At 51.9% G+C, this 26,681-nt stretch overlaps 1 protein-coding gene across 2 annotated transcripts in view; it reads right to left on the bottom strand.

Moving 5' to 3' along the window:
• Positions 1-25,900, bottom strand: part of DUSP10 (dual specificity phosphatase 10) — a 35,769-nt gene extending 9,869 nt beyond the window's left edge. Inside the window, exons 1-2 of one of the 2 annotated variants that reach the window (XM_028531428.2) lie at positions 25,760-25,900; positions 22,851-23,704 (exon numbers count right to left, since the gene is read on the bottom strand). In XM_028531428.2, the coding sequence (XP_028387229.1) occupies positions 22,851-23,704; positions 25,760-25,764 (859 nt within the window). In that variant the 5' untranslated portion in view covers positions 25,765-25,900. Of the gene's footprint in view, positions 1-22,850; positions 23,705-24,865; positions 25,080-25,759 lie in introns of those variants that run through there. The other variant, XM_036016199.1, reaches the window with a different exon arrangement.
• Between the last annotated feature and the right edge of the window lie 781 nt (positions 25,901-26,681).

Raw genomic sequence — 26,681 nt, 5'->3', positions numbered from 1 at the left:
AAACGGGACATGGATGGAAGCGGTTAGGAACACACAGGCCGCAGCCAGGTTGCTTGAGCTGAAAATCCAGGCCCCTGTCACTAACCAGCTGTGTTTCCTGGGGCAAGTTCTTTACCACCTCCACACCTCAGTCTCCACATCTGCAGTATGGAGATGGCAGAAGTCTCGAACTCTATGAGGCCCTTAATATGGACAGAAAGCTCCATGAGGCAGATGTAACCACTATACATGGGGATGATACCGGTGTAAAACGGAGCCCTGATGGACCCCCCGGCCCCCGCCCCCCGTGGGTCCTCCATGGAAACGGGAGCACATCAAAGCAGCCTGCCCAGAGGCTGTTTGCACAAGGGCCCTTGTGGAGCAAACAAAGTTTCAGATAAACAGATAAACTAAAGCTGATACCCGGCGTCCAGAGCTGAAACTCTCGGGGAGAGAGAGAGAGTCAGAGTCACTTCATACTTTTGGGGGGCAGAAAACCGCCCACTTTAACAAGAGAAATACTTGGGATGCCAGCTAGAGCCACCAAGATCCCTTCTGCTTTCTGTTTTCCACCAAACCGTCTCTCTAGTCCATGAAACGGCGGGGCCTTTTACAGTTGCAGTGATTTCAAGTTCATTACCAGGTGGGATCATCTAAACTGTTTCATGATCCCGTCCCCACGAGACTGTATTTCTTTCCTAAGGAGGATGGAGAGGGCCCGCACTGAAGAAAGAGAGTAATCCCAGTGACGGTACCGTGTCCCTAGGTGTCAGGTGAGAAACGAAAGGACAAAGAGACCTGTATTGCTCCCAGGGCAGAGAGAAACTTGGAGCGCTGTGTGGTGGGCAGTTTTGATGGTGGGGACCGTGAGTCGGAAAGGAGTAGCCCTCCGACCATCTCACCTCACTGCTCTCGAGCAAAATGACCAATATTTGAAAAGACGTAAGCAAGGAGGGAAGGTAATGCTTCAAACTGGAACGAAACAAACCCTCGTTTATCTGGAATCCAGCCGAGCACACGTGGATTATCTGGGCAAAGACCGTTAGGTCTGCAGGAAGGTTTGTCTGTACGTCAGTCCCTCACCTCGTGGGCTTCCGACTGTCGGGTCTCTGCGGTAGAAGATGTGAGTTATTTACGGATCTATTTGAAAAAGCAACTTTGGAAGGCAGTCCATGAAACAGGAGGCAGCGGGGGAAGAGTGTCGCCTTGAACTTGGGAGGACGGATGGCTCTGCCCCATGCCAACGGTGTGACTTTGCGAAAGCTGCTGGGTCTTTCGGAACTCGCTTGCCTTAACCACAAAGTGGGGACGCAGTAAGTAGTCACTGGACATCATAAATGGGTTCTGAGAGTTAAGGACAGCGCTGACGGTGTTACACAGGCTGACCGATGGCAATAAGAGTTCAGCTCCTCGGGCACCTCCTCAAAGATAGAGTGAAATGAGTTGACCTAAATGACAACCCTCATTTGAGGACCTGCCATCCTAACTAGCAGGTGCGCTGTGATGATGTGCTGTGATGACCCAGTGAGACTGGGCATACGGTACCCTCCCTGGCACCTGGAAGACAGCAAACAAACCTGGTGGCTATTTGGACACCAGTGGGCCATGGAGTGGCCCGGATAGCAAGAGCTCCCGGCGGTCAGAGGCAAGAGGAGTACCCGAGGCCTCCTGGTCAAAGCGGGTTTTGTGACAGCCTGTAGGACGGCACAGTCGGTTCAGGGAACCGGGGAAAAGGAGACCGTCTGCCAGAGCCCGTCCCCAGCAAGGGACAGGACGCCACAGCGGCGGCCACAGGGCACCTGCCTGCAGCGCTGCTCTGGTGAAGACCGCATTCAGTGTTGGGGGTCCCAGGGCAGACGCGACAGCACGGGGGGGATCGACACGAAGAACGGGCTTGGGTCTGCGCTTGGTGCTTCTCCCTGGAAACCTTATTGTGTTTATTGTTTGTGTCCTAAGGTTTCGATAGAATTGCAGAGAAAAGGACATCGAGGCTTGTTAAACAGCCGTCAATGCATCCCTAGCAAATGTTCTGGAAATGTCTAGAACCTTTAGAAACACGTGGACATTGCATCAGCGCTGTACCTCAGGTTATCCCACCTGGCTTTGCTTCCCTCAGGTCATCTGTCCTCCCCGACACCCCAACAATGTGGTAGATTACAAGGATCTAGCATTCAAGAAATAAGCTCACACGTGACTGTAATATACACCCAACGCCAAACACAGTCATTTTGCTCCTTCCCAATTTTCGTCTAAAATGCAATATGGTTTCAGCCACATTTTTGGTTCTGTATACTTCTATAACTATTTTCAATTATTAACTTGCTTTGAAGAAGCACTCTTATTTCTTGTATTTTCAAATAGATTGCTTCCTTCTTTGATACGTAAAATCTTTGTAATGTACTCTATACAAGTAATTAAAAAGAAAATCCTGTCTAGCCCTGGCTGGCGTAGCTCAGTGGATTGAGCGCAGACTGCTAACCAAAGCATCACAGGTTCGATTCCCAGTCAGGGCACATGCCTGGGTTGCAGGCCACAGCCCCCAGCAACCGCACATTAATGTTTTTTTCTCTCTCTCTTCCTCCCTCCCTTCCCTCTCTAAAAATAAATAAATAAAACCTTTAAAAAAATCCTGTCTAAATATTTCTCTCAAAAAAAGGTGAACGGAGTCAGAAAGATCTAATGATGTAGAAACCGTGATAGACTATGAGGAAGCTTTAATTGTATACCTTCCAGGAAAAGCTGACCCTGCTTGTTTTTATCCGGTTTAAAACACTCTCCCTGTGCCCACCTCACCCCACCCACCCTCCCAGCTCAGAAGGCGCCTTGGATGCACACAGGGGCCCCACTGCCGAGCTGGTGCAGACGAGGGCTGGGGACCCAAGGTCAGCCGCACAAAGAAGGCAGCTCCGAGCCCTGACCCCGGGAAGGGAGTTGCACCTCAGCACCCTCTTCCTGTGCTCCCCTCCTTAAGGCCTTAATGAGTACCCAGTGTTTGGGATACCACAAGTTCAATTTGTGTGTATTTGACTAACACGGGCAGATTGTTGGAGAGGCTGCTCCGCAAGTATGTAAATACAGCCTGTTCCTTTAAATCTGTTACCTCATTTATTTACATTAGAACAGAAAGCACTGCCAGAAGCAACAGCTGATGACAGTCGTGTAATTTTCCACAAGGACAACAATCAGAAAGCGTTGTGTTATTTTAACGAACAGATGACTTTTCTGTGAGCGGGACTTGGAGGGTGAGATCCGTGAGTTCCCACAGCCAGGAACTCCCCCCGGCTGCACAGAAGTCGCTATGGCTTGAAGGAAGAGCCCCCTTTGTCCCCTCTTCACTGGGGTCGGCTGGTGTCCCTCCTGTTCAGTTCCTCCCTCCCTCTCCGGTCTCCTGAACTCTTCAGAAGCAGAAGGCAGAGAGTGAGAGCAAGCTCCTGGGCGGGGGAGGTGGCAGGGATGCTATCAGGAATAGAGCTGATGCTTGAACTTCCAGTGAATCCACAGACCCTCTTTTAAACCCATTTTTAAAGGGTGGAGGGGGGTTGAGGGAGAGTGGTCGAGCCCCCTCTGCCTCCCCCAACCGCAGGGATGGGCCCGTTAGTGCTGAGAACCCCCTCTGCACATGCACCTGCCCCGTGGTTCAAGCTCAGAAGGGTTTCACTAAGAACCACCCCCCCACCGAAGGCAGGGGCTGGCAGAACTGACTTCGCCCCACCGCTCCCTGGGTCTGCACTGGTCAGGGCACTTTCCGGTAGGTACGTCCAGTTGTCCTCTTCACCCCCAGCTCCTGCTGGAAGGTCTATCCGCAGGTGCCTTTGTCACCGGGAGTCCCTCTGCCTCCGAGCTGAGCTGCACTCTCACTAACAGACAGGCCCATGGCAGAAAGTGGAAAGGTTGCATATCTCCGACGGGGCTCGGGGGGTCATCGGGTGAACAGCTGCCCATGAAGAGGCAAGCCCATCAGAATACCGGCTGGGTGTGCGGTGGGAAGAGGGCTGCCGGCACAGCCAAGTTCGAGCCCCGTCCCTGGAAAACATGCAAGCTCATGTCTCCTCCTGCTTTCCCTAAGCCTCCCTGCGGAAGCTTCGCCGGCGTCAGCACCAGCCGGTTCCCGGGGACGGCACCCCTCCATAAACACTCAGCTCAAGCCTCCGGATTCTCCTAACAGACACACCAGTTGTAGTGACATTTTGAAAGTGAAAACTTTTAGAATCTCATTTATCTAAGAGCAAGGCCTCCAACGTTTTGGGGTTTGGCAGCTGCCCTTTCCCCTCCCCTCCTCACCCTGTCCCCACTGGTCAGGGTCCAACGGGAGGAGACGGATGATAAACATGTAAGCCTACAAATAAAAAGGTAATAATTAATTTTAAGAGCCGTGAGGTCCCCTCCCATTCCTGGGTGTGTGGGAGGGAACTAATTAGATTGGACTGACGGCTGTGGAAGGGGCTGAGGGGAGGGAGGCCGGGAGAACAGGCAGGGCCCAGAGAACCACCCTGTGGTGCAGGCAGGACACTTGGAAGGCCTGGGGTGATTCAAAGTGCGCTCCTGTGACCCTCGAGGCCCAGTGAGCGCGCAGGGAGATATGACCTCCTCGGGAGCCTACAGAAGGCCTCGTAGGCACATTTTGCAGTCAGGGTTTTACTCTAAATTCAGTGGGAGCTCCCGAAGGTTCAGAAGTCCATAAAAGGTGATTGATACATGTTTGAAAGAAAAAGGGAGAGGCAGGGAGAGAAAAGGGTATTCGTTTATCAGCTGGTGCAGCGCGCCTGCACTCCAGCACCTGGGCAGATTCCTATGCTGTCTTTCTCTGAAGGCAGCTTTCATAGCTGTGATGGACTCATTCATGCACCCTCCCGTTCGTATGTGAAGTCCCAACCCCCAGTGTGATGGCATTTGGAGACGGGGCCTTTGAGACATAATTAGGTTAAGATGAAGTCATGAGGGTGGGGCCCTCAGGATGAGATCAGTGCCCTTAGAAGAAGAGACCCCCAAAAGTTTCCTGTCTCTCTCCCCACTCCCGCACTGAAGGGCACAAAGAGAGGGCGGCCATCCGCGAGCCGGGAAGCGAGGCCTCATCAGACCTAACCATGGAGGCAGCCTGATCCTGGCCTTCCAACCCCCAGACCTAACAGGGTACCACTTTTAGTTCTGATTGCCAGTAGAGCTTACTTGTTAGAAATATCCATTGTAATTCTTGACTTTCAAAGGACTGCACCGAAACCTGTGGACTGGCTGAGAATCTGGCCCCTGGGAGCCAACCCAAGTTGGTGTCACATCCTAAAGTCAAGCTGGGAAGGGTCCAAGGTCGGGATGGGACTGCAGCCTAAAGGAGCCGCATGCCCATGAGAGACAAGACAAGAGAGCCTTCCAGAACCTTCGTGCTACTAGCCACCTCCAAACAGAGAAGCCCACTCCTTTTCCAAAGACCCTTACCTCCCCCGTAGGTATTCCTTCCTTGTGAATCAGTGCCGGCCCCTGCCCTCCCTGCGGCATCTATCCGGGCCGAAGTATCTTTTAGCTGGAGGCTTTCTGTGTATTTGGGAGGCAACTCTATACCTTTCCTGTCCACTAAAAAGCTCCATACTGGTTAACCCATCAAGACGGATTAAGGGAAGCGGGGAGAAAAGCCATGAGCTCATACTGGAAGGCTGCAGGGGAAGAATGTTAACAGGAGAGCGCAATAAAACACAAAACTATATGTTTCCCAAGAGCTCAACCACTCTCCATCATTGTTTAATTCTCCGAAGAGAGGGAAAACATTCTTTGCTTTTCGGTGCAGAAGTTTAAATAATGAAGCATTACTAAACAAACAAACAGAGGAGAGCCCAGAAAAAGCTATTCATTACACAGACCCACTGTACAAAAGGAAGACTGTTGCGTCACCACCCACCTCCCCGGAGGACCGACATTTATCTTAGACCCCAAATTAAACACATCACAGCTTCATAGCAAAACTATGTTGCCCAGTGGGATTTAAGTAGAGTCCAATTAAATAAATCTCTGGAACTATCAAGAGCAAGCCTCGAGGGAGAGCATAGTTCCGCTGTGAAGCCTTCCCAGTGGAAATTACATTCACAGAAGGTCATCCAGAAACATCCATGGCAAGAGGAAAGGGGGACAGGCAGGAGGCAAGGGGCGGTTACACCGGCCACGCTCAGGGGTTCCATCGCTCGGTTGTGTGTGAGAGTGCATGGCCGACAGTGCACCGTGCATCTCAGCTTGCTCTGGGTGAAACCCCCAAGTCCGAAATGACGGCTTTCACAGTGATGTGCCTTAGTCTGACCCGGAGGTCAAAGGGTGGTGGCGTAGGGAATTCAGAAAGTGGTAGGGGAAGGGATCGAGTGTCATCCCGAAAACTGGAGCTGTTTTTACTGAACCAATGTTTTCAGTTCACAAAAACGCCAAGGGACAACTTCCTCAAGCTGCTGAGCTGAGTTCTATATTTGGCAAGAAGACTAAGATTACCGACCGACTGCCAGAAAGAGCAGGCATGAGCTCTCCTTGGACAAGGACTTGCCCCGCTTGCCATGCCCCACGGTCACGCCGCCCCACACGGGCTGATCTTGGAAAGGTCAGCCCGAAGGCAGGCGAGGAGGCCTCCGTGCACCGGGAGAACCCGGAGGTTGCATCGTCTCAGAGGCTAGCATGTCCGCACATAGTACATCGCCTCCTGAGATTAAGGAGGAAACAATCAAAAGGCCGGGGCATCTCTGAGGAGATGGGCTACGATTCTATACTGCCAACGTGAACTTGAGATTTCGTGGAGGGCCAGACAAGTAACGGTCAGTTCAATCTGGGACACGTGCAGTGGAGAGATGACCCGGGATGTCCCCCACATCTGACACCATCGGCTTTCCCAACCACATCCCCTTGCAGTCCTGCCTAACACTGCTCTAGGTGACAGAGGTCCTGACCACAAGGACTTGGAGCACAGCCCTCTTTCCACATGGAAGTGACACTGGGTCCCAGCTCTGGGACCTCCATTGCCACTTCTCTGAAATCAGGAGTTTGGGCAATCTGTATGTTTCTCCCAATTCTAGCATCCTACGATGTCAACGCGGCTTTGATAACCTGATGTTGATAAATAATGGCAAGGATGAGCCCAGCATTGTAGGGTGTGTGAGGCCTGGGCGATCGGCTTCTCACCACAGGGCCTTTGCACTTGCTGTTCCCTGGAGCTCCCTGGAGCTCTCTTCCCCTTATTCATCACACGGGTGATTCTGACCGCAGGTCAAGTATGATTCCCTCATAAAGGTCTCCCCTAACGGCTGGTTCACAGCTGCCCTCCCATAGCTCTGTTTGATTATATCATGAAGCTTTGAAGTTTTATAACCTTCAAAGCACTCTCTGAAATTACTTGTTTATTTCTTCACTTGTTTATTGTTTTTATTATTAAATGGTGGACCCCAAGAATGCCGAGCTGTTTGCCTTAGAGGAAACGGATCATCACAGCTCACAAAAGAGGGGGTCAGGCTGCCCCCACATGACAGCTGGATGATCTCTGCCAGTTGCTTAGCCTTTTTGTACCCCCGTTTCCTCATTTGCAAAATGGAGCGAATAATGGTTCCAAGAGGCAACAACAGAGTTATTGTGCAAACTTAATGAGCTAATACTGGTAGTTATTAATAGAAATGGAAAGTATTCACGGGTTAGCACCTGGAGCAATACAGTAAGCCCTCACTTAACATTCTTCATAGGTCCTGCGACTTTAAGCAAGATGACACATCACAAAACCAATTTCACCATAAGCTGATTGATATAAACAAGAGTTCTGTTCCCATGGTATCTCATCGACGTTATAACAAAATGATGTCAAACGAAACGACATTGTTCAAGGACCTGCTGTGAGTGATTTGTGTAGTAGCTGCTCATTAAATATTTCTACGTTAAATGAGATGAGAAAGTCCGGTTGGTTGTAAAGCGCCTACTATGTGCTGTTTAGCATAATGCCAGGGACTTGGGGGATTAAAACAATAAAATGTATGTATTCCCTGAAGATAGGTACTGCCTTCCAGGGTGGCCCCAATATGCTCTTGTGAAGTCCACTTTCTAGGAGGCGGTGACATGAGAGACCTTTGCTGGACAACGGCCAGGACTGAGCGTGAACAGAAGGGTCATGGTTAACACGGCCACAGGCAAGAGACAGTGTCTATTTTAAGGAGGGAAGGAGCAGCCGAACCAAAAAAGAAAAAGAAAACACATGCGATCATGGTTTAAAAATCCAAACAAAAGCTCCCCAAGAAAAGACAACAATTGATTTGAACCCAGTGCTGATGAAATGCAACAGGACACGCGCTTCAAAAGTATGATTCTAGCCCTGGCTGGAGTAGCTCAGTGGATTGAGCACGGGCTGCAAACCAAAGTGTCACAGGTTCGATTCCCAGTAAGGGTACATGCCTGGGTTGCAGGCCATGACCCCCAGCAACCGCACATTGATGTTTCTCTCTCTCTCTCTTTCTCCCTCCCTTCCCTAAAAGTGAATAAATAAAAAATCTTTAAAAAAAAAGTATGACTCTAGTCTGTGCGAACTATTGAAAAACAGAACACCATGAACACTCCGCAATCATATGATCGCCCTCCAGCAGTTTCCTACAAGGAACTCAATCCCAACATCAATAATTAAGAATCTGGTAGCAAAGAGGTGTCAGTACACTTGGATGTCACTGCCACTCTCATGGCACTGCCTGGGGAGGGGACCCCAAGTGTTACAGGCTGGAAGGGGACTGGGCAGGGTGGTGTCAGAGGCTCCCTGTCTCCGGGCTGAGGCTAGTAGTCAAAAGCAGTTGCAGGAAGACTGGGTCATTTTACAAGTCTAGAGTCTAACTGGCCATCATCGTCTGAGACATGGGGTTCAAGAGGCAAGCAAGGGGAGCCACGGTGCTTAATCTTCCTCATCACCACACCCGGCGTCTTTCCAGACGGAAGGAAGTCGGCTGCAGAGCAAGTCTGACCCCTGCGACAGTCACACAGAGTCCACCAGTGAAGAGCTCAGTCCCCAGTGAGCTGACCCCACTTCAGGGATCCCCAGGCCATCAACAACTCCGACGAATGGGCTAAAGGTTCTGGGATTCCACTCCCTCCCCGCATTTGGATAATTTACTAGAAGAACTCAGAGGCCTCAGGCACACACTACACTTACTATCACGGTTTTATGATCAAGGATACAAATCAGGATGAGCCGAAGGAAGGGACACGCAGCCGGAGGTCTGGGAGGGTCGAGAACCCCTGGGTGCCCATCACCCTCCCCCCGCATGTCCATGTGCTCAGTAATCAGGGCGCTCAGCTGATCTCGGGTGTCCAGAGGTTTTTTGGGGGTTTCCTTATACAGGCATAACTGATTGGACCATTGGTCACGTGAACGCAATCTCCACCCACTTCTTCCCAGGCGGAGCTCAGGCTAACACAAGCCCCCACCTTCCAATGACATCGTTGGTCTTTCTGACGGCCCACCCCTGTTCTGCATCGTCTCACGAGCTTGAGCTCAGGTGTGACGGAAGGTGACCTCCCAGGGTCCAAGGGCAAAAGCCAGACAGATTCTCTATTTTACACCAATTCTATAATGGTGCTGAACGCCTTCTACAGAATCGGGCAGCTCTCAGCCTGGCTTTCTGCTGTGTGACTCTGGGCAGTTTACCTAACGTCTCTCAGCCTCCGTTTCCTCATCTGACACGTCGGATTAACAGTACTGTTGTGACCACACAGAGGTCAGCACCACTCAGTAGAAATGTAATGCCAGCTACCACGGGACAAACTTGTTTTCCGGTGGCTGCACTCTAACAAGTAAAATGAAGCCGGTAAAGTTCATATTAATAATATAGTTTACTTCACAAGTCCAAAATAGCATCATTTCAACATGGAATCGAGTAAAGTAACTACTAATGAAATATCTCACAGGTTTTCATACAACGTCTTGGAGCTCCAGTAGGTGTTTTACCCATGAAGCACCTTTCCATTTGGACCAGCCCCACTGCACGCGCTCAGTAGCAGCTGTGACTCAGGTTTCCACCGTGGACACCATCGTGGACGGCGCAGATAGAGATCCTGACTGTCGTTATCCCCATTCCATGAGTCAGCACACGGTGCCGTTTCATCCCCATTTACAAGTGGGAACTAAGGCGTGTGTGCATGCGTGTGTGAGCACGCATTGACCAACGCCTACCATCGAAGGGGCAGCAAGCCACCTGGCGTCGGTCAGCTCCCACCAAACCTCAAACAGCCGCTCTCCTCTCGGGAAAGAAACACTCCGCTTGGAGCAGAGGCTCACGGACGGACTGTCCAGAGCGTGCTCCCTTGTTCCCACACTCCCACATCGCCCCAACACACATTCGAATACTGGCAAACTGCCGTGGCCACACGCGGAAGCTCTCAGTGGGGAAAGATGTCCTTCCAGTACCATGCCGTTGGGGGGGAAGCCTCAGAGAGGTCTGCATGGCTGGGGACGGGGGAGGAAGAAAAAGTGCAGGGAGCAGTGTGTCCAGGCCCTTTCGGGCCCCCACCGAGAGTCACGGCTCAGCCACCGGCTCAGGGGACCAAGCCAATGACCCTGGTCTTCACTCACTCCCTGGAAAAAGCTTCGCATTATAAACCCAGAAGAATGTCAAGTCACTAGTAGGAGACTGATTTCAAGGTAATTATTTAGGCAGCTTTGTAGCATCTGATTCTCAGTCCCCAAAGCATTCTCAAAGGTTTCTAAAATGAGGCCGATGTTAACATGAAAGCTCTGTCTCTTTAAAAGGTGTGTCCCGCCCTGGCTGGCGTGGCTCAGTGGATTGAGCACGGGCTGCGAACCAAAGCATCGCAGGTTCGATTCCCAGTCAGGGCACATGCCTGGGTTGCAGGCCACAGCCCCCAGCAACCGCACATTGATGTCTCTCTCTCTTCCTCCCTTCCCTCTCTAAAAATAAATAGATAAAATTGTAAAAAAAGGTGTGTCCCATGTTCAGCTTCTCCCAAGTTTTGTAAGGGGGAGCTGCCTGTCACCCTATCATTCATTCAGTTCGTACATTCTCAGTGGGGGGTGAGGGTCAGCTTCCCAGCCACCCTCAAGACGGGGAAAAAAGAGGTTCACCTAAATAAGGGCAGACGACTGCATTTTTACATAATATGTAAGATTCATTATAATGAATCCAACCCAACTCACACACTTTATCAAGGAAGACAAGCTAATTATCTGTTGGGGAATTAGCATCTATTTAAAGGGCATTTTACCTCAATTTAGCAAAAAGAACTAATGGGAACCGTCTCTCCATTCTGAGACACTTTTCTGGCTGCGTTTGCTTAAGCACTCTGAAGACTTCGGCCCCTTCTTAAAACCCCCACATTTAAAAATAAATAAATGGGAGCGGGGGAGGCTGAAAGACCCAAACACAGATCACGCAGCATCTCGCAGCCTCCTGCTGCTGTGAGTGTGATGATGTTCCTTTCAAAGTGTCGAAGTGTCTCATCGACGGCGCGGACCGGGAGTGACTCATGTTTACGACACGCTGTGGGGTTGGACGCGCCGTACCCTTCACTTTCACAAGAGCTTCTGCTTTTGAAGAGCGCTGAGCGGGGCCCCCCGCACTTCCTCACTCTGCCCACCAAAGCAGAAGCCCGGGGCTGGCGACGCTCTCCTTATGAGGGTCCGGGTGCTGTGCACACAACTGGAATCTGCACAAAGCCCTGCGGTCAAGGACCAAGACTTCCCTTAAAACCAATCACTTCCACAGGCCGTTGGCGCTTGTGTTCTGAAGAGGAAAGCAGGCATGCAAAAGTGAGGGAAGTGAGTGATGTGCTACATCCATCAAAGAAGACGTTCTAACACAGCAAGGATATCTGGGATGGTCACACAGGAAGCCAGGGTACAGGCACTACCAAGTGAAAATGCATTTCAGTTTCTATATGAGAAGCTCTGCAAAATATGCACATATATGGGTAAAGAATGAGGAGAGCATGTGAAAATGAAACTAGGCCAGTCAGGGGGATTCATAGATCATCTGGTTCCTTTCTTTCTCAAACTTTCTTAATATTCCAACAGTGGGTCTACGATTGAGTCTTTGCAAAGACTTAATTCTATAAGATTCCCTTGCTGAGAAATAGTACAGAATTTTCCAGTATGGTACTGATTCAGAAAAAGTTCTGATGTAGTTATCCATCCCCCACCCGCACCAGAAACACTGGGTTTTCCCAAACCTTTAAAGAAAATGATTTATGGGGCATCAAAGAGGTCCCATTTATACTGCACCAATGGCAATATCAAATCGTTGGACTGAATTACATCAGCCATATATCCCTGGGACGTAAGTAGACACTGGTAAATTATTATTGTAGCTATCCGATATTATAATCATGGTAAATTTTTAATAAAGGTTAGCTTTTAAGTGCCTGGCATTGTTCAAAGCGCTTGCACATATATTATCTAAAGTAATTATCCATCAGTCCCGTGAGAAAAGTATCATTCATTACCCTCCCCATTTTGTGGGTGAGAAAACAGAGGCACGCCCGATTTCGTTTGCTCAAGTTCATGCCTCGAATATGTGGCCAGGTCAGAATTCAAGCTCAGCAGTCTGGCCGTGAACCTGGGCCGTGAGCATCTGTACTCGGCTCCCTCCTCTAGGAAAGACGGGCATTCTTAGCAAGGAGCTGAGCACAAACACAGAACAGCAGGCTGATTCACTGGGAAGCCACTTACTGAGCTCGTTACAAAGGGAAAGGAAAAGAAAACACGGAGTGACCTGGCCCAACACGTGGACCCACTGGAATCTCTGATTTAATAACAAATCAGATGCAAACTGAAGGGTTAGACTCCCGCTGGGAGCTTTACAAAGCGATTGCACTGAGAGTTAGGAAACGTGGATTCCACGCCAGCTCCGCTACCAGCTCCGCGCATGCTGTTGGGTGAGTCATCAGCTCCACGTCCGTGGAATGGGACAGTGAGACAGATGCTCTCAGTGACCTGCCCGAGTGGATGCCGGCCCCCTGGCATGGGCTTCCCAGGGGCCGGCCTGCCACCCTTCCAGGGGGTCTCCTATGCTCTTTCCAGGGCCTGGCCCTGCCACACTCCCAGGTCACCTGAGCTGTCTTTGGCTCAGCCTGCACGAGGGAAGGAGAAAACTAAGGAAGGAGAGAAAAGCAGAAGAGAACAACAATAAATAGCAAAGAGTTCGGTAAAATCCTCCTTCCCTCATCTCAGAGAATTAACTTTCCCAGAGGGTAACGATAACCTAACTAGAGATTCTTCCTTGACACCCTTGAGGGTCAAGAAAATCTGTAGCTAATATTATTATCCACACTGACAGCACGAATAATGAACATAAAACACACGCGACCAAACACCTTTGGGTGTTAGCGTCTTTGGGACATAGTCCCACGTGATCGCCATCCCTTCCGTCTTACCCACCACATCTAACCTTGCGTCTGTCTTTCTCCTCACTCCTCTGCTTCCCGCTCTCAAAAGCGAATGAGAGTATCAGTATTGAGAGTATTAGTGTGTACAGAGGAGGGAAGCAGCACGCTCATGTCCACAGGCTACCGGAGAATGCATTCTCACGTTCTCCCCATTGATGACTCGGGGAGCAAAAGCCTGCCAGCACTGGGCCCGGGCTCTACCAGGCACCAGCTGCGTGACCTTGGACGGTGCCTGGGCCTCTCTGGGCCTCGGTCACTCATACAAAAATGGGAGCGCCCCTTTATCACAAGATAAAGGGCCCCAAGCACGGGGTCTGGTGTATAACAAGCATTTCGTGAGTGTTAGAGATCATGATTGTAGCTTTCACGTGTTTCTTTCATCGATGTGTTACACCTTAGCAGCCTCGACCATAACCCCAAAATGGGAAGGTTCCTGGGATGTGAATCAGGGTGAGGTCACCGAAAAGTCACCTCTGCTCTGAGGACACAGAGTAGGCCACACTTCTTGGCACTGACTTTTCCGTGGAGGTGATAGCAGAAGAGGGAGGAAGGGAGAAAGTATTATAAGGTAGGGCACCTCGGGGGTCAAGCACAGGGGAGAGGAGTCGTTAGGAACGGGATCTGCAAGTCACGGGAATCAGTAAGCAGCACGGGGCCAGCCCAGAGAGAACTTGGGCTTTGAGACTGTGAAACCTGGGTTTCAGTTCTCTTTCTCCAGCACACTGGTGACTAACGTGGGGGCAATTATTGAAGCTGTTCCTCAGATTCCCACCCAAACAACTGGAGATTTGAAACCTGTCTCAAGAAGCTGAGCGGAGAACTGAGTAAGACACACGGATGACAACTTTGTGCTTAGCGCATAGTATGCATTCACAAGCTATTAATGTTTTTTTTTTCCCAAATGATCTGGATAATAATTTTCTAATTTCAAGGACGATAGGCTGGTCAGACCCAGAGTAGTTACATGGGTTAAGCGGTATTCGGCCGTCAGATTAAAATACCATTGCATGAGAATCATAAGCCCGTGCTTATAAAGTGTCATCATCAAAATGCGCTATTTTAATAAAACTAGAAATATAAGACTCAAGACATGTCCCCTGTTGTTTCAAGGAAGGTCCTCTCACAAGTCTGCATCTAGTCTTCTTGTTTTCAGAGAGGAGCGGACCCTCCGTGATGACGGAACCTGGGCCCCCAGCCCCGGAGCAGGAAGACACTGTCCCTGTCACCCGGATAGAGCCCTCTGCCCTCACACTGTCCTGTTCTCACTGCTCCCCTGTCCTTCCTCCCTCTGCTCCCAGTTTGGTTTCTCTTCTCCCCTGCCAGTAGTAACAGCTGGTAACAGTTAGCCCAGTGGTAGCAGACCTCAGGGCTGTGATTCAAAGAATGTGGGACTGTTTCTTCCACTGAATACACATACAAGGACTAACGAACCAGACAGGGATGTTCTGACCCGTGGTGGTGACTGCCTCCTCACCTGGGGACACTAAGAAGACCATCTGAGCCGACATTATAACATGAGAGGTTTACGCTCCTCCTCGAGGGGAGCACCAGGCCAACGGGGCCCCTGGGTCTGACCACCTCATCTGCTGCTCCCTTCAGGGAGAAACCGGGGCGACAGATGCCTGCCAGGGGGTCCCAGCTTAGCAGGGAGACAAAGAAACCGAAACCATTTGCTGAAGCGCTGGGGAAGAGTTGGGCTTTGTTTTGTTTTTCATGAAATTTGAGTCTTGCGGGGGAGGGGAGTAAAAAAAGTGCCACGGAGGCCTTTACCACAAATAAAACCCGAAGGGCAATGCAGGCAATTGGATGAATCCGCAAGCCCCAAGCTTCCTGCTGGTGACCGTCCACTCCACCAGACACAGCATCATCGGGGACAGCCTTTCTCTTATGAATGGGCAAGGCGCATGCTCATTCCTCCTCCCAGAGCACAGGCTCCCAGTTCCTTGCCTTCAAGGTACATGAAGTCGAGGTCTTGCCGGGTGAGGGAGTGGAATATACATATTCCCTCCACCCCAACTTTTAAGCAATAATAGATGATACAGACATAAGCTGGGACAAAAAAAAAAAGATGCTAACCTCATTCTCTTGACTTATGGATAAGAACTCCTCAAGAGCCAAAGACTTCACAACTCGAAAGGCCGCTACTACACCAACTTGAATTGAACAGGTCTATTTTTTCATGTTCTACAATAAAATTCAGGCCATGGCTGATACTCATCCTTTTCTCTTCCAATGTTTTCTGAATTAGCACGGTTATGCGACATGAATGTAGCGCATACGGTATGGAAACAGAGCCAATAAAAAATTGTCCAAGGAGGACACAGCGCAGCTTTGAAATGGCAGGCTGGTGGCAGCCCTGTCCCCGAGGCTGGTTTTTAATTGTACTTGCAAACTTTATTTTTTTCCCTAAGTAGGCCAAAACCTTGTTTTTGAAATGTCGTTTACAATGCGTGCTTGCTTAACATGCCCTCTGTTCATAGACAGCATGCAGCAAAAATAAACACAGGCCTCGCTCCTATCGGCAGCACGTCCAGAATTAGTGAGGTCCAAATTACAAAGTTCCGCTCCAGCGCCCAGAGCGGGGCCCTGTCAGCCCCGCGCTCCTGAGGCAGAGAGAGAACATATATTCCCGTTCCTATTAAAAACCAACAAAATGAAAAAAGCAGAAGAATGTGGGAAGACATTCTGCTGGCCCAGGAAGACGTGTGCAGACAAGGCCAGACTCCATCCCGTAAGGGGACCAGAGAAGACAGGACGGCCACGTCCCACACAGCCGTGCACTTCCCAGGAGGATGACGCTTGCTGAATGAAGGTGACCGCCCCTTGGCAGGGGGGTGTGGCAGAAGGCGACAGAGACTGCCAGCGGGCCTGTGCCCATCGCAGTGGGAAGGACTGGGCGTACTGGGCTGGCGTGCAGATGCTTCCTTCCAAGGGTTACGAGGGCACCTTCCCCGTCCGGAAGGTGAGTCCCGGGCGCCTCTGCTTTAGTGATACTTGCTGAATGGCTCTCTTTTGCTCAGAAGGCCCTGCATACACAGAGACTAATCTACCCAAAAGTTTCCAGAAATCTGAGACCCTTGGGCCCTAGGGTGCATTTTGATGCATGTTTTCCGGTCCTTCCTGGAACCAGTCAACTCCCTAGAAGATGGGGTGAGGTCAGCGTTTATACATGACCCGTATTTCTAAGACTCGGGTCGACAGGAGGATCATGAATTGCTGGCTTTGAAGTCCTTCTAGTTCTGGACTGAAATCTGAAAAGTCCACAGAAAAGATCAACACGCAAAGTGACTGACTCCATACATTATCTCCTTTGCTAGCTGCACGCGGTGCAGGAGATGCCGTTATCATTGGGTCCTAGTAATGCACATCAGTCTGTCGACCTGGCGGACCTGTTTCAGCAGTAAGGGCCAAGGCTGTAAAATTAATTATGCATGTGACCTTGAACAAGTGATAAACTTCTCTAGGCTCCATTTCCGCAACTGAATAATGAGAAGACCGGACTAGGTCAATGGCTTTCAAACCGTGTTGCATGTTACAATCGCCCGGAGAGCCTTCAAACGCCCGATGCGCAGGCTGTCCGCCGACCAGTTTGATCAGAATCTCTGGAGGTGGGAACTGAGCACCAAAGGTTTTAACTTGTCCCAGTTCATCCCCGTGAGCGGCCTAGGGGGAAAACAACTGAACCAGGGGACCGCTGAGCATCCTTCCTGTTCTCAAACCTGGGCTTCGTGGGTTTGCAAAAGGCGAGATGATCCCCCTACCCCTTGGGATTAGACTTCCTGCCCTGAGTGGGTAGTGAGTCCTTATCAGCTCACTCGAATTAAACTGCATATGTACTGCAAATCTACACGTTTGTAGGCCCAGACCATTCCCCAGCAATGCTGGGCCAGGGGGACTCCGGCTGCTCAGGACACTGAGCCTCAGGAAGCAGGGTGGCTCCTGGTGGCAAGCTCCCACCCAGCTCCTTTGGGTGGCGTGTGAGCCACGAGACTGTGATGAAACATTTTTCTGTTCCTGTGATTTAGTCCAGTCTCCCTTCCTTGACCCTGCTTTATCCAGTCTAAAAACCACTGGCTACCCCTGCCAGCAGAGGAGTTTCTTGAACTTGGCCTTGACAAGCCAGACGTGTAACTGAACTGACCTGAAACGGTAAGGCCACATGGTTCATCCTTAACACGCTCTCACAGTATTGTACTGAGAGCAAGTTGTCGACAGCCCCCTGCCAAAAAAACAAAAACAACAAAAAAACCCCACACTCAATGTCTAATGTAAGAGGTTTGAAAGGGCATGGGGGTTGGGAGGCAGGGCCCAGGGGCCTGACTTACTGAGAGCCGTCTATGTGCCAGGCACTTGATTTACGTCATCTCAGTGTGCCCTGCGATGTTGAAATTATTCCTACTTTACAGTGGAAAAAAACCGGGGATCCGAGAGGTAACCCGAGCGGCCTAAGGACACCTACAGTTGCACAGTGGAAAGGCCTAGATTGGGAGCCAGGTGCACCTGAGCTCAGCGCCACTCTGCTGAGCTCGCAGTGACCGAGGGGCAGACGGAGTCCGGGCAGAGATGGAGCCCGGGCTTCCTTATCTCTTTTTTAAAAATTACATTTTAATTGGGGAGGAGGGGAGTGGGTCCGAGGGCTCAGGGAGAGTGCAGGCCATGGTGGACCAGTTCCGGGAAAAGGTTCAGGATGCACGAGAAGAAGCCGGCAGGCCTCTCAATGACTTCCCTCCCTTTCCCTTCACACGCCATCGCATCCCGACTCCAAGCTTCCAGACGAAGCGCACGGCCCCCCTCCTGGCGCCTCCCCTTTTATAGTCAGACTACAATCCCTAGTCCAAAAATAAATCGGCCTGATAAGAGGCCAGGAAAAGCAAAGCTTAATAGTTTTATGCTTTCACTACTGAGTTATGGGACATTCGTTGGACAAATTTATCATCACATTTTCACAAATTCCCCTACAAATGAATAATTCCAGGATAGGCCCAAATGACTCTGGCCTCTTGACCCGACATGTTTTTGTAATTACTTGGCACTCCGACTGTATGGTACTTAAACTAGGGAGCAGTCACCAAGTTATTTTTAGGCTATAGCAACACACACACATGAGCACACGCACACACACACACACACGGCTGTGCCTAGCCTGTTATTTGTACTCCTTTGGGAAAGGAGCCCGAACTGCCTTTTTCACCAGCATCACCGGTCCTGTTCCACCAACAGTTATCACAAGATCGAGCTGCATTTCTGAGTGCTCACCATGCATGAAGGACTGTTTGTATACTCCGCACACATTAGTTCTTTGTGTTCCTAAACCGACCCCATGAGACGGCTCCTGTTAGGTCCTCTTTTCATAAATGAGGAAACGAAGAAAACGAGGGATTATGTAATGTGTCCAGTGAGTGGCGGGGTGGGGGGCAGGGCAACCGAGATGAGTGCTCAGACTGAATCCCAAGTCCACCACGCGCTACAGGGCTAATGTCTGGCATGCCTGGGCACTCAGCAGAGGTCCGGAATAACAACAGTTACGTTTGTGAACACAGACACATGCTCATCACATCCCTGAGAGACAAGAGGCAAACGTGTGCCTCCCACAAAACAAAGCAGAAAGAGAAGCAATATTTTCACGGGGTCTCTGATTTCTGAGCGTAGGCATTCATTCTGTGATCAGACTCAGTACTGCCTGCATTTACTTCACAGCCCTCGTTGACTACGGAAGAAGGTGTCGCCTATGTTGCTCATTTCTCAGGAGTTACGATGGGAAGTTTTATGGTATTGAAGGGCAGCTCCCCACATTATTCAACCTTCGCTATGTATCAGCCTCCTGAAGTGACTTACGCTCTTTCTCCTCCCCCTGCTCCCAACAGACACCTCTGGTCCAGAGGCAGGGCCATCGGGCTCAGTTGGGGGACAGCCCAGAGCAAGCAGGTGCACGGACCCTGATACGCCTGTGCAGAACGAGGGCTAGGGACCCCGGCTGCCACCCAGAGCCTCCCACTTACAGGAAAGGCTGCTTCTCCGCAGGCCTGACCGACCGGGAGTCACAGCAGAGCTCGGAGTTTGCAAAGGTCTCAAAAACGGTCCCGTGACACTGTTCATCCTGTACTATAAAATCTCCCCAGCCTCATTCATTTTGAAACATCAAGTTTAAGCACAAAACACATTTAAACACATTAAAATACTGTCTATAAAATTTTTCAACTGAAACAGGAAGATAGGGAAAACAGTAATAATTGTTGAATCTGGTGACAGGTATGTGGGTACTCATTATACTCTTTCCTCCTTTTCTATATATTGGGACATTTTTATAATAAAACTTTTAAAGGCATAGACTGTCTTTAAGAAGGAGGTGGCAGGAGCTTATCCTTTTCTTCCTCAGGTAAATGATACATGATTTCCCTGAACCCAACCGTGGGAGCCTTGTAAACGTCATAGCAAAGGTGGTAGCTTTCCTTCTGGAAGGCCCAGCGTTGTCCAGCCTTCTCATTCAGTGTGGTGAGAAATCATACGAAGAATCGAGTTTCAATGAAACAGATTATAATGCCTTCAGACATTTTGCCAGTCCCTACATATGCATTCACTTCTCCAGGTTGGGTAGAAGCACAGGTCTGATGCCATTTCTGTCCTCGGAAGCTGAGACCGACCCGTGGATTCAGACACAGGCCACAACGGGGAGGGGACTGTCAATCAGAGCAGTAACTTAATCTCAGGGGCTCCCGCACCTCTGGGCACCCTCCTCCCAACCTGACACAGCATTGCTAAAACGGTCCCTGAGCAGCCGCTCGGCTTGACAGGCAGCACCAAACATGGAGAGTGTGGCATTGCAACGGGGACATTCAACTTGGACAGGGAGGGTAGCAACCAGTGTTTACCAACACACACAAGGGCAGCAGGTGGGCCGGCCATAAATTACCCGAGATTAGACTGAAATCTCTGAAAATAAATCAATGAGGCCTTCGAAGTTGCTACCTCAGCAGATTCTCACTACTCCCCCCGCCACCATGTCCGCCTGACACAAAGCACTCATTCCAAGATGGTACCACGACCACTCTTGTTAAAATAAAGTCTGACATCACCAGGGGCTGGGGTGAGTAATACACCCCAGCAGAGAAGCCAGACCAGAATGGCCACTTGCCCCACTCAAGAGCCCAGAAGAAGTCGCTGGCCCTGCCTTCTGAGAGGTGCCCACCCACTCCTCCTTCGATGGGGCTATGGCGTGACCTTTGGTTCACCCGGGTGAGAGGGCAGCTGGGGCATCCGGGTATCGCTCTCTCTTCTTTCCCATCATGGTCCCAGTTCTAGGCCGTACCCCCCAGAGTCCAAAATTGGAACAACGATAACAATAAATAAAGTAGATTACAGACCCTTTTGGCCCGAAAATACATATTTTTTAACCAAATTCTTAAAGAGTCGAAGAAAACCCCCCAAAGCTACAAATAATCCAACCTCTATGACCAGCGCGTCTTCCAGGCCGACCGCCGCCGTGTCTCACCGACCCGAAAATGACGAGCCCTCCCAGTGGCCGCCCCGGGCGCCCAGCAGTGAGGTCAGCAGCATGTCCGGCCCCGCCCCGCAGAGGCAACCTCACTCGCTGACACTGAGGAGCAAGCCCAGCTGCCTCCACCGGAAAGTGGGGAGGAACCCCACTTTTGTCAGTAGCAGCCAGGAGACTCATTTCTCAGGGGTCCACAAGTCACCCCCATACACCACAGTGCCTGCTGCCAAGCTGAAGGTAAGATCTACAGCTCCTCCTGATCACCCATGGGTTCAAGTCCAGGGTCGTCTGAGAGCATATATTGTTTGACGCCTACTCTCAGATGGCACAGGCACGAAAGGGCTGCCTTTCCTCGACAGCGTCTACTCTGCGTGAACAGGGTGAGCACAATTCAGACCATCGGCTACCCCGCTGTCTGTCTTCCAATACAAACTCTCACAAATGGAAACGTGTAGGTTGTCCTTTCTCATCCCCAAAAAAGCCAAGCCAAGCCAAGAGCATGGGAAGAAAACACTAGCTGGGTAGACTTACTAGGAATCAGTCAAAGTCAGCTGAAGAGCAATAAAATACAGAGCTACATGGGAGAAGTCTGAACGTACCTATCAGCAAAAGGAAACCCAGGAAGAGCACCAAAATAATAACTGGACGCTGCTGGAACTCTCTGGATACAACCTCCCTGAGGCCATTCTTCCCATCAGAACCCATCAGCCCTAAGGAAAGCTGTGCCTTTGTGGTAGTTGGGTCCAATTAGAGCAAGTTCAAGGGCAGTGGGTGGGTGGGGCAGAGGGCTTAGAGCAAAGGAATTCAGACCCATATTTCCAAGAATGCTACTTAACAAAAGGCAGCTGCATCTTTGGGAAGACCCGAGGGAGAAGGCAGAGATGTTTTCATGAAGACAAAACAACTCCCTTGCTCACCTCAATGCCTGCTGCAATCTAAGTACATTTTAAGATGCTCAGAGGAAGCCTTTGGTCCATGCAGGTCAGGAGAGTGGAGGTGATGTGGCCCAGGCTGTGCCCCTTGGCTCAAATGAACAGAAGAGAAGAGAAGAGAGATGACTATCTCTCAGGACCACCACCGCCAGATGGAAGACACCAAAGAGGAAGAATGGGGAGTGGTGCCCAAAGGGATGGTATTTGAGGGCAAGGAGGCAAAACCAGGGATGGACACAGGACAAGGGCTGCCCTACTAGGCTAGGGCAGGAAGGGGCGCATAGGACAGTGGGTAATTCATTCCTCCTGCCAGGGCTCCTCGACCATGAGCTCAGAGTCACTCTGCATGGAGTGTCCTAAGGCAAGTGACACCCCGCCCCACCTTGGGAGGGGCCGTGATGCCAGCAGTGGTCAGGTGCAGCCAGAGGGAACAGTGTCTTGGGGACTGGGGCAGAAGAATGACCCTGTCCCCTTAGAGCTGTGGCAGAGGAACGGATATACTGTGGGGCGTTATAATAATAAGGGTCTCTGTCCCTCTATCGGTCACTTTATAAGTCACATGAAATGCAAGCTGGCCAGAGAGGTGAGAGAGAGGAAGATTCTCCCACCACAAGGACGGGTACCTGCAAGTTTACCTGTAGCCTACCACGGTGGCCACTTCCTCAGTTCGGTCAACCTGGGTTAAGCCTGAGAGACACCTTTCCAAGCAATGATTGACTGAAACAGGGCCACCAGCCCAGGCATGACCTGAGACACCATCTGGTGCTCTAACAGCCCCCTTTTTAAAATGATGAGAAAGGCCTCAGAGAGGCGAAGTGACTTGCACCATGCAAATTAGAAGGCGAAGCGAGACCAGAACCCAAATCTTCTAATGGGGTTTCTTTCTCTGAACGAAAACAATGAACGAGGGGCCTCGGAAGACAGACAAGAAGAAGGCCTGTTTTGGTCTTTTGTAGGTAGGGGTCAGGAGAGTGCTGGCGCTTCTAAGAGGAAACCGTGAGCGACCCCAGGCCCCCGCCTGGGGGGTAGGGGGCAGGCGCGAGCTGGGGGGGAGGGGGGGTTACCTTTCAACACCAGGGGTTCCTTGCCCTCCCTCTTCAGGGACTCGAGGACTATGTGCAGCGGCTGCGAAGGCATCACTCGGCTCGGCTCATTGGTATTCTCGTCATAAACTATAATTTCTTTGGAAAAGATCCTCTTGAAAGAGTCCTTGCCTTCCCTACAGGAAATCAAGTCTAAGACGGTGATTTTGCCCTGCTGCAGTCTCCGCCGGCTGATCTTGTCGGCACAGTTGATGTGCACGGCTCCCTGGATGTGGCTCTTGTTGTACTCCATGAAGGGCCTGCAGTCGATGATGACGGGGCCCTGGCTCGGCAGGTGGCTCTTGCTGCACCTGGTCATCTTCTTTGCCAGGTCATTGGGGTAGATGATCTTGATGCTGGCCAGCTGCTTGGGGGTCCCCGACACGGGGCTGCCCACCCCACCTGATGGACTTAGGGAGCCTGCGTTCTCATTGTTGTTGACCATCTGGGTGGCGGGGCAGGGGCTCGAGGTTCCGATGGCAGTGGCGGCGGAGCCAGCGGCAATGGCTTGGGTGTGGGCCTGATTGTCCTTGTCGTAGGTTGCCACAGTGCAGCAGCTGGCACTGCTGCATCCACAATTGAGGGAGCGGGCAGAGCCGCTGGATGAGGGCATATACGTCAGATTCGCAGCCTTGAGGGACACAACGGCAGCGGCGATGACGGGAGGGTGGCTGCTACTGCCTGGCACGGCAGAGCCCAGGTAGCTGGAGTCTAAGCGGAGGTTGAGATCCTGAGGCCGGACGGGCCTGGAGAGTGCCACTACTACCCTGTCGTCTAAAGGAGACGGAGGCATGAGGAGGCTGAGCGCTGGCAATTCGAGAAGAACTGGAGACAGTCTGCAAAGAAGGGGAGGGGGAGAGACAGCGTGAAGTCACGTGACACAGCAGGCAGTCTCATCCAGTCCCTAGGAGAGGCCCCTGCATCCCGTCCCTCTGGGCAGAGTCGTCCTGCCGCCCTTTATCCTGCTGCCCTTGCGGCTTGAAACTCATTTTCCGGATTCCAAGAGGATGTCAGCCCGAGGACCCTCATCTATTCCATCGCTACATCGAAAGTCAACGATGTATATAGTCTGCGCATATGGCGATGAACCACCTTTCTCGGACCCACATCAGAGTTCAGCCTTGGAGAAGGTAAAAGCACAAAGAATGAGAGACTCCGAAGGCTCTGAAGAAGGAACTATTCTGGGCCTCCTCTCCTGGGCAGGAGTCGAGGGCGACTATCTGAGAAAGACCCATGTGTCCACCCCTGCATACTTTCCGTGTCACTCCTCACCCACCGCGAAGGCAAAGGAATGACCGAGAGCGCGGGCATGGCGCGCGGAAACACACAGCAGCGAAATATACATCCGCGCGGACGTCAACTTTCTGCCCCTCAGAATGAAAGTATCCCCCTCGGTGAATCTCTTCGGCTGGGAGCTATTCTTGCTTTCCATCCGGCTGAGCCCTCTGAAAAGCACACACAGTCATACTAAAACCTCCCCTCTTTCCTCTTAGCCTCTTATTAATTAATCTGCATTTCCCCCTGGCATTGCAAACCGGTATTACCTGAAACGGAGCTTCAAGCCAAGGAGCCAGGTCTGGGGACCCCAACCCCGGGGGGACCTCTCAGCCCTCTCTCGCCGGCCCCCACCCCTGCCTTGAAGAGAAGGACCGAGTTGACTCTCCTCTCTCCATGTCCCCACAGGCACAGAGCCTCTCTCAACAGGAGGCAGGCGCCGCCGTGGGTGATGTCTCAACCCCACACCGATAGCCCCCTCTCCGAGGGAATGAATTCCAGAAGGATGACTTCCCAGTTAGCCGGTCCCTGTTAAAGCAGGCCGAGAAGTATTGCCCTCCGGGTCTACCTCCTGTCTCGAGAGGGCGCCTGTCAAGAAAGGGACAGTTCCTTCCTCCCTGTAGGCACAGGGGCACCCTACGACGGGGGGCCCTGCTGGCTCCCCTCCTCCTGCTAGCCGTGCACACCGCCAAGAGACCAAACCCCATGCAAGAGTCACTCACCTAAACGAACTTCAAGAGATGTCTGGGAAAAATGTCATCTACCATCCGTCTACACCCGGCCGTCACCATTTTCTGACACAGAGCCCAAGTGTCACAGGCAGAATCCACACACGCGCGCGCACACACCCGGGCACGCACCCTTCACATCTGCAGGTCCCCACGGCTCAGCTTTCTCTCACCCACCTCTGGATGGGAGCGAAGGACCCAACGCCTCCCCTCCCGCCGTCCCTCGCCGCCTTCTCCTCTCCCTTGCGTAGTATTTTTTTGAAGAGCAAGTACTATTCCAGAAGCTATAACTGTTTCCCAGCTGGAGCAAGCGGGGGTGAAAGTCTTTTCTATTGTGTTTCCTAGTAAGGCGCGTCCCAGAATCGGCAGTCCGCTTCCTCGGAGAGGGACGCGGGAGCGTGTTCACGGGGACACAGCCCGGGACCCCCGCCTCCCCACGGCGAGCGCGGCTCACACATGCACGGGGCGTATAAAGAGACCTGCATCCCTGCAGCAGACAGAGGGTCGGGCGTGTATATCGCCCGGGGAAACCTCCCGGAGAGGCTGGAGAGAAAATTAAGCGGCGAGAGAACGCTCCGTCCCCACTCCCGGGGCGCCTAACACCCCCCTTCGCAGCGCAGCGCACTAACAAGCCCCAGGCATTTAAAACTGCCGCAAAGCATCCCGACCAACCTCATTTTGTTCTTCGCCCAAACCCAAATGGACTGCGGAGCGAGCACACGCACAGGGCGGCGTGAGCCAACAGCCGGAACCCTATTAACCTCACCTGCTGTGCTGCCCCGTGCGCATCGCCACACACACACACACGCACACACACGCATTCACACTCACACTCACGCCGCCTACCACTCCCGGGCTCCGGGAGTAGCCGCGGTGACTTCCACTTACTTCATAAATAAGTGTAGCCCTCCACCATCTGGCGCTCCGCTTCAGTGTGGAGTCGCACATTCAGCCCCCATTCACTTGGCTTCATTGATCTCCAGCAACAACATAGTTACTTTCTCTTTTGCTAGACTGTAAATGTAAGGTTCTGGGGGGGCGGGCCGGCTGCCGACCGACGGCGCTCTGGACCAATGGGAATCCGGAGAGAACTGACCGTTACCTCACAGCAGCCCGCGGCCAATGGGCGGCCTGGGGGAGGAGCTAGGGGGCGTGGCCTCGTCTCTTTAAGGAGGGTAGCTCCTACGCCGCTTCGGATCCACGGTGTTAGAACACGGGCGGTGATGTCATTGGCAACCAATCAAAAACTTAAAAAGGGCCAGCCGGGGCCCGCGCGGAGCAGCTGCTCTTTATTTACATGTAAACCGAACCAGCAGGATGCAATTAACCCTTTCCGGGGCTGAATTGTCAATTGGCTGGACTGGCCGCTCGGGCTCCAACGGGCTCTGCCCACTTGACGGGATCCTACGGAACCCCGTCACGCGGGACGGACCACGCTGTCTCTTTTGTATGCCTTCTTACTCAGGGCGGATGATCGAAAGTGTCGGAGTAACTTTCTAAAAGCAAGAGACAACGAGAACTGTCACTGTCCCCAGTGGGGACACTGGGCTCTTCGAGTGGCTCGAGGTGACTTGACAAGCCCTGACCCAAGATTCACGGACGTCGCCGAGCCGCGGGCGCTGGGACGGTCTCGCGCGCACAGCCAGGGGCATCGTTTCTGTTCCGGCCCGCGTCCCGGGCCATTGGTTGGGGGCTTGGGCTTGGGCTCGGACGCAGCCGACCAGTGGGCCGGCCGGCCCTAGGCAGTGAGGCCGGGCCAGCTCGCCGCGGCCCGGGTCCAGGGGGCCGCCCCGCTGGGCCTCACGCCGCA

This window comes from Phyllostomus discolor, chromosome 15, assembly GCF_004126475.2.
Source record: "Phyllostomus discolor isolate MPI-MPIP mPhyDis1 chromosome 15, mPhyDis1.pri.v3, whole genome shotgun sequence".
NCBI classification, from domain to species: Eukaryota; Metazoa; Chordata; class Mammalia; order Chiroptera; family Phyllostomidae; genus Phyllostomus; species Phyllostomus discolor.
Note: the sequence above shows the minus strand (reverse complement) of the source record. Positions and strands in the feature narration are given on the sequence as shown.